An 8518-nucleotide genomic window follows, 5' to 3' on the forward strand; every position below is an offset into this window, starting at 1 on the left:
AGAGGTGAAAGAGAAAACATTAATGAGAGGAAGAGTAGATGAATTAAGGAGCGAGATGGAGAGTGAATAGGTAAAGAAATGAGAGAAAGGCCAGAAAGATACAGGAAGAATAATGAAGGACAGGAAGGGTTGAGGGGAGAAGAAGGAAGATGAAAGACAGGAACATAAAGAATGAACTAAAGAGAAGATGATGGAGAAGAGAGGTGGATGGGAGAGGGAGATGAAGAAATTAAGGAAAATTAAGGACAGGAAGGGTGGGAGAGCAAGGAAGAGGAAAAACAGAGGGTGGGGAGGTAAAAAAAAGGGAAGAAAAGAAAGGAGAAGCTGGGTGGATGGACGCCAGAGGAAGGAAGAAAGAAAGGAAAGTCAAGTGAGGAAGGATGGGAGAGAGCCCTAGCTCCCCATGCATGAAGGAAAAAATGATAGAGATGACAATGGAAAGGCCAGAGAGATACAGGAAGAATGATGAAGGACAGGAAGGGTTCAGGGGAGAAGAAGGAAGATGAAAGACAGGAACATAAAGAATGAATTAAAGAGATGGTGTTGAGAAATAGAGAAAGGAATATGAAGAAGAAGGAAAAGGGAGGGAAATGAACGAGAGGACAGAGGGAAATGTAAAGGATAGAAGATGATTGAGAAGAGAGGTGGATGAGAGAGGGAGGAAGAAGCAGGACAGGAAAAGTTGATGAGAGACAGGGAGATGAAGAAATGAAGGGAAATTAAGGACAGGAAAGTAGATCAATAAACAGAAAAACAGTAAAGACAGAAGATTAAGGAGGGGGAGGATGGACGGGTAAGAGGCTGGGTGGAAGAAAGGAAGATGAAGGAGTAGGATAGGTAAGAGAAAAGAGTGGAAGGTTGAAGAGGAAAAGGAAACAATGTGGAGGATGGAAGGAGTATGAAAGGAAAAGTAAGAAGAATGAAGGACAGGAAGAGAGGAGATGTTAAGGGTGGAAGATGAAGGAGAGAAAGATGGAAAGGGTTGAGAATCTAAGGATAAGAGATGAAGGATATGAAGAAACGAGAGAAAGGCCTGAGAGATACAGGAAGAATGATGAAGATAGCAAGGGTTGAGGGGAGAAGGAGGAAGATGAAAGACAGGAACATAAAGAATAAATCAAAGAGATGATGTTGAGAAATAGAGAAAGGAATATGACAAAGGGAAAGGGAGGGAAATAAAGAAGACAGGGAAAGGTAAAGATGATGGAGAAGAGAGGTGGATGGGAGAGGGAGATGAAGAAATTAAGGAAAATTAAGGACAGGAAGGGTGGGAGAGCAAGGAAGAGGAGGTAAAAAAAAAGAGGAGAGGAGGTAAAAAAAAAAAGGGAAGAAAAGAAAGGAGAAGCTGGGTGGATGGACGCCAGAGGAAGGAAGAAAGAAAGGAAAGTCAAGTGAAGAAGGATGGGAGAGAGCCCTAGCTCCCCATACATGAAGGAAAAAATGATAGAGATGAAGATGGAAAGAAAAAGTACTGGAGGAAGAGATGAGGGATAGAAAGGGACAGAGTTAGAGAAAGCAAGATGGAGGGATCATTTAAGGGAAAGAAAGAAAAGGACAGGAAGAGTGAAGGGTGGACTGGAGATGAAGATGGAAAGGGTTGAGAAGCAACAGAGGAGAGAAAAATGAAGGAAGAAGAAAAGGAAGGGTGGATGAAAGTAAAAAAGGTAGATTAAAGAAGTAGAAAGTGAATTAAAGAAAGGGTGGATGGGTAAAATAAAAATGAAGGAGAGGAAGAATGTAGAATAAAAGATGGGAGTTGAAGGAGATGGAGGGCAAAAGAGAAAAGATGAAAGAGGGAGAGTAGATGAGTTAGGGAGTGAGATAAAGGTGGAATGGTGATCGAGGAAGATGAAATATGGAGACTGAACTGGTAAAGACACAAGAGGAAAGGTAGATGTGAAAGACTGAGAAAGATGCAGGAGAGGAAAAGTCAGCAGGAGGAAGAGTGAGAAGGAGAAGAGGAGAGAGAGTGACTGGTTAAAGGAAACAAGATAAATAAGAATGAGAGGGTCCTACATCTCCCATCCATGAAAGAAATTAAGGGTATAAAGGAAAAATAAAGTTGAAAGAGATGAAAGTCAGATGGATAAATGAAGGAAAATAAAAAGGTAAGAAAAGTTTGATAGTAAAGGGTTGGGAAATGAAGGAGATGAAGAGTGGAGATTTAAAGTAAGGAAGATGGAGCAAGAGATCACTGAAGGAATGGAAGGGAGGAGATGTGAAGGACAGCAGATGACAGAGGAAGAGTGGTTAAAAGAAGGTAAAGGAATGAAGGTGGAGAGGTAGATAAAAGATAGGAGAGGGAGGAAGAGGATGGATAAGGAGTTATTAGAAAGGAGAAAGAAGAGAGATGGGAGAAGTGGAAAGATGAAGGAGAGGAGGGTAGATGGAAGATGGAGATGTAGATGTAGAAGGATGGAAAGGTAAAGGAGAGAAGTAATGGGGGAGGAAGAGTTGATTGATAAATGAAAGAAGATGGTGAGAGATGAAGGTACATAAAAGAAGATGAATGATAGAAGGGAGAAGAGGAAGGGTGGAGAGCTAGAAGAGAAAGATCATGGAGAGAAATAAAAACCAAAAGGATGGGTGGATGGTAGAAGGAGGACACAACAGATGGAGAAAAGAACAAAGTTGAAATAGACAGAAGGTGGATTGAGAGAGAAAAATGGAGAGGAAGAGTGGATGAGATGAAATATGAAAAGGGTTGAGAATCTAAGGATAAGAGATGAAGGATAGAACAAGTGGAGAGGAAAATTAAGATGATGAAGAGAAAGGGTGGAAGGGTGGAAAGAAGAAAGATGAAGCTTGGGTGGGAGAGGGAGGAAGATTGGGGGAAGAAAAAGTTGACAGGAGAAAGGGAGATGGGAGGAAGGAAGGAAGGAATGAGAATAAGGGACAGAAAGGAGGGATGGTTAAATGAAGATAAAAATTGCTCTTATCCATGAATGATAGAGGTTAGAGAAGGAAAAGAAAAAACAATGGATGGATAGCAGAAGAAGGAAGAAAAAGGAAAATCAAGTGAAGAAGGATGGGAGAGAACCCTACTTCCCATCCATGAAGGATAGAAAGGATGGAGAGAAGTTGAAAGAAACAAAAGTTGGATAGGAGAGAGAAAAACTAAGTTTAAAGATACAACAGTGGAGGATGATAGAACAAACAGAGGGATTAAGGAGAGAAAGGATAGAGGGGAAGATGGAGGAGCCGGATAGGTAGAGGGTGGAATGGTATAGGAAACAAGATTAAAGATAAGAAGCATGGAGATGTAAAGGATAGAAAATAAAAGAAAGGGTGAAGAGAAAAAGGAAGGAATGTGGAGGATGAAAGGAGTATGAAAGGGAAAGTAAGAAGAATGAAGGACAGGAAGAAAGGAGATGTTAAGGGTGGAGGATGACGGAGAGAAAGATGGAAAGGCTTGAGAATCTAAGAATAAGAGATGAAGGATAGAAAAAGTGGAGGAAAATGAAGGAAGATGAAGAGAAAGGGTGGATGCTTCAAGAATCAAGAAAAAGAATAGTGTAAAGGTAGGAGATGAAGGACAGGAGGAATGGAAAACAAAGAATGAGTCGAAGGAGATGGAGGGTGGAGAGGTGAAAGAGAAAACAAAAGAGAGGAAGAGTAGATGAGTTAGGGAGCAAGGTGTAAAGACTGATAATTACACCTTGAGGTGGACGGGCAGTCCACGCCTTTACTTGAAGAGTTTACCAACTTTTATGTAAACAGTGTCACGGCTCTTGTCAATCAGATGTAATTGTCTTTTTAACGTGCTGACGTGCTACGGTAAGCGTATTGTATCATTTCCGGTTGCCGACTGTGTTTCCTGATAACGTTGTTGCTGCTCTCATCTCAGTTGATTTTCCTATATATATCACATTACTGTGGATTAATATCTGCTGTATATTTAAACTTTCGCTAGTTTTACACAAGCACTCTCAGCGCTTTTCTCTTAGCGACTTTTCTCGCTAATCGCACAAGTTGTTAGTCACTTTAGCTCTGCAGCTAGCACTAGCAGCTAACTTAAACTAAGCAGTTAGCGATGGCTTCTCTCTCTCCCTCTCGTTCTCCTGCTCTCTCTTGCTCGGTGTGTCAAATGTTTAGTTATTCCTCTGCCTCCTTTAGTGATAGTGGTAAGTGTAATAAGTGTAGTTTATTTGCAGCACTGGAGGCAAGGCTCAGTGAATTGGAAGCGCGGCTCCGCACCATGGAAAAACAATCAGCTGCTAATATAGTTAGCCAGCCCGTAGTATCCGGTGCGGGCCGACCTAGCGTAGCTCTCACTCCCCCGGTAGCTCCCGAGCAGCCGGGAAGCCAGGGCGGCTGGGTGACTGTCCGAAGGAAGCATAGCCCTAAGCAGAAGCCCACGGTTCACCACCAACCAGTTCATGTTTCTAACAGGTTCTCCCCACTCAGCGACACACCCGCCGAGAAACAAACTCTGATTATTGGCAGCTCCATAGTCAGAAACGTGAAGTTAGCGACACCAGCAGCTATAGTTCAATGTATTCCTGGGGACAGAGCGGGCGACATTGAGTCAAATTTAAAACTGCTGGCTAAGAATAAACGTAAATATGGTACGATTGTCATCCATGTCGGCGGCAACGACTCCCGATTACGCCAATCGGAGATCACCAAAATTAATGTTGAGTCGGTGTGTACATTTGCAAAAACAATGTCGGACTCCGTAATTTTCTCTGGACCGCTGCCTAATCTAACCAGTGATGTCATGTATAGCCGCATGTCACAATTCAACCGCTGGTTGTCGAGGTGGTGTCCAGCAAACGATGTGGGCTTCATAGATAATTGGCAGACTTTCTGGGGAAGACCTGGTCTGATTAGGGGAGACGTCATACATCCCACTTTGGATGGAGCTGCTCTCATATCCAGAAATATGGCCAAGTTTATTAGTAAACCAAAACCATGACAACCCAGGGTTGAGACCAGGAGGCAGAGCTGCAGTCCTACACGCTTCTCTGCGCTTCCATTAGAGCAGTTACCCACCCAAAACCACATAGAGACTGTGTCTGTCCCCCGACCACATAAATCAATTAAATCCAAAGTAAACAAAAGAAGAGTCATTCATGAAAATCTAGTAAAACTTAAAACCACTACTGCAATAGTACAACAAAATAAGATAATTAAATGTGGACTCTTGAACATTAGATCTCTTTCATCTAAAGCTGTTTTAGTAAACGATTTAATTTCAGATCATCATATTGATTTATTTTGTCTCACTGAAACCTGGCTGTGTCATGAAGAATACGTCAGCCTAAATGAATCCACTCCCCCCAGTCATATTAATACTCATATTCCTCGAGACACTGGCCGAGGAGGAGGAGTTGCAGCCATTTTCAACTCAAGCCTAATCATCAACCCTAGACCTAAATGTAATTATAACTCATTCAAAAGCCTTGTTCTTAGTCTCTCTCAGCCAACCTGGAAAACTTTACAGCCAGTTCTATTTGTTATAGTGTATCGTCCTCCTGGCCCGTACTCTGAATTCCTATCTGAATTCACAGAGTTTTTGTCGTATTTAGTCCTTAGTACAGATAAAGTAATTATAGTAGGTGATTTTAATATTCATGTGGACGTTGATAGTGACAGTCTCAGCACTGCATTTATCTCATTATTAGACTCAATTGGCTTCTCTCAGTGTGTAAATAATCCCACTCACCGTCTTAACCACACCCTAGACCTTGTTCTGGCTTACGGGATTGAAATTGAACATTTAATAATTTTTCCACAAAATCCTATTTTATCAGATCATTTTTTAATAACTTTTGAATTCCTATTACTGGATTATACACCATTAGACAAAAATGTCCTCACTAGATGTCTATCTGATAGTGTTGTAGATAAATTTAAGGAAGCAATTCCGTCAGTACTGAATTCACTGCCATGTCTCAATACTACAGAGGACTCTTATGTTAACTTTAGTCCCTCCCAAATTGATAATCTTATTGATAGTGCTGCAGGCTCACTAAGACAAACACTCGACTCCATCGCCCCCTTAAAAAAGAAGATAATAAAACATAAGAGGTTAGCTCCATGGTATAACTCCCAAACTCGCAAATTAAAGCAAACATCGTGAAAATTGGAAAGGATTTGGCGTTCCACCAAAGTAGAAGAATCTCGCTTAGTCTGGCAAGGTAGTCATATAGGAAGGCCCTCTGTAATGCCAGAGCCGCCTATTACTCAGCATTAATAGAAGAGAATAAAAACTGCCCTAGGTTCCTTTTCAGCACTTTGGCCAGGCTGACAAAGAGTCATAACTCTACTGATCCATGTATTCCTATAGCTCTCAGTAGTAACGACTTTATGAGCTTCTTTAATGATAAAATTCTAACTATTAGAGACAAAATTAACCACCTCCTGCCCTCAACAGGCACCGTTCTCTCCCCAAACACAGGAACCTTAGTAACAGCAGTAAATCCTGACATATATTTGGACTGTTTTTCTCCAGTAGACTTGTCTGAACTAACTTCAATGATTTGTTCAGCTAAACCATCAACCTGTCTCTTAGATCCCATCCCAACTAGGCTGCTTAAGGAAGCCTTACCCTTAGTGAGCACTTCTTTACTAGATATGATCAATTTGTCTTTAGTAACAGGCTATGTACCACAGTCCTTTAAAGTAGCTGTAATTAAACCTCTTCTTAAGAAGCCTACTCTTGATTCAGATGTTTTAGCCAATTATAGACCTATATCTACCTTCCATTTCTATCCAAGATCCTTGAGAAAGCAGTCTCTAATCAGTTATGTGACTTTCTACATAACAATAGTTTATTTGAGGATTTTCAGTCAGGATTTAGAGCGCATCATAGCACAGAGACAGCACTGGTGAAAGTCACAAATGACCTCCTAACTGCATCGGACAAAGGACTTGTCTCTATACTTGTCCTGTTAGATCTTAGTGCTGCATTCGACACAATTGACCATCAAATCCTTTTGCAGAGACTGGAACATTTAATTGGCATTAAAGGAACTGCATTAAGCTGGTTTAAGTCCTATTTATCAGACCGATTTCAGTTTGTACATGTTAATGATGAATCCTCTGTGAAGGCAAAAGTTAGACACGGAGTTCCACAAGGTTCTGTACTTGGACCAATTCTATTCACCTTATATATGCTTCCTTTAGGTAATATTATTAGGAAACACTCCATAAATTTTCATTGTTACGCAGATGACACCCAATTATATTTATCAGTGAAGCCAGATGAACCCAATCAGTTAAACAAACTCCAAACATGCCTTAACAACATAAAGACCTGGATGACCTGCAATTTTCTACTACTAAATTCAGATAAAACTGAAGTTATTGTGCTTGGCCCTAAACACCTTAGAAACACATTATCTAATGATATAGCTACTCTGGATGGCATTACCCTGGCCTCCAGCACCACCGTAAGGAATCTGGGAGTTATCTTTGATCAGGATATGTCCTTTAACTCCCACATAAATCAAATTTCAAGGACTGCCTTTTTTCACTTACGTAATATCACAAAAATCAGGCACATCCTTTCCCAAAAAGATGCAGAAAAACTAGTTCACTCATTTGTTACTTCTAGGCTGGATTATTGCAATTCCTTATTATCAGGCTGCCCTAACAAGTCTCTAAAGACTCTCCAGCTGGTCCAGAATGCAGCTGCACGTGTATTGACTAAAACTAGAAAAAGAGACCACATTTCTCCCATTTTAGCTTCACTACATTGGCTTCCTGTAAAATCTAGAATAGAATTTAAAATCCTTCTCCTAACTTACAAAGCCCTTAATGGTCAGGCACCATCATATCTTGAAGAGCTCATAATACCGTATTATCCCACTAGAACACTGCGCTCCCAGTATGCAGGCTTACTGGTGGTCCCTACAGTCTTTAAAAGTAGAATGGGAGGCAGAGCCTTCAGCTATCAGGCTCCTCTTCTATGGAACCATCTACCGGATTCAGTCCGGGGTGCAGACACCCTCTCTATGTTTAAGAGTAGGCTTAAAACTTTCCTTTTTGATAAAGCTTATAGTTAGGGCCGACCAGGCTCGCCTTGGATCAGCCCTTAGTTATGTTGCTATAGGCCTAGACTGCTGGGGGACTTCCCATGATGCACTGAGCTCCTCTCTCCTCCTCCTCCTCCTCTCCATCTGTATGCATTCATGTAACATCAATGCATGTCACTAACTTTGCTTCTTCCCCGGAGTTTTTTGTGCTTTCTCATCTCACAGGAAAACCTGAGTCCCGGGCCGAACCTTCGCGGTCCTTCACAGTCCTGATGGCATCCTTCCCTGGCTATTGCTGCTTGTGCTTATTGTTGTTGTTGTGATTGTTTTTCTTCTGTCCCCCCTCCCCCTTTCCCTCTCTCTTTCTCTCTCTCAACCCAACCGGTCAAAGCAGATGGCCGCCCACCAAGAGCCGGGGTCTGCTTGAGGTTTCTACCCGTTAAAGGGGAGTTTTTCCTTACTGCTGTCGCCAAGTGCTTGCTCATGGGGGAATTGTTGGGTCTCTGTAAATTAAAGAGTACGGTCTTGACCTGCTC

The 8518-nt window shown here is 41.7% G+C and overlaps 1 protein-coding gene across 1 annotated transcript; it reads left to right on the forward strand.

The window, feature by feature from the left end:
- The first annotated feature begins 3563 nt into the window (after positions 1-3563).
- On the forward strand, positions 3564-5925 carry LOC137193097 (uncharacterized). Its single transcript, XM_067604296.1, has one exon. The coding sequence runs from the start codon at positions 4034-4036 to the stop codon at positions 4916-4918; it is 885 nt and encodes a 294-aa protein (XP_067460397.1). The 5' UTR covers positions 3564-4033; the 3' UTR covers positions 4919-5925.
- Positions 5926-8518: the final 2593 nt, after the last annotated feature.

Source organism: Thunnus thynnus, chromosome 2, assembly GCF_963924715.1.
Source record: "Thunnus thynnus chromosome 2, fThuThy2.1, whole genome shotgun sequence".
Taxonomy (NCBI): Eukaryota; Metazoa; Chordata; class Actinopteri; order Scombriformes; family Scombridae; genus Thunnus; species Thunnus thynnus.

Coding starts and splice junctions, on each gene's coding strand:
- LOC137193097 (XM_067604296.1), top strand. CDS start 4,034: ATGGCTTCTCTCTCTCCCTCTCGTTCTCCTGCTCTCTCTTGCTCGGTG.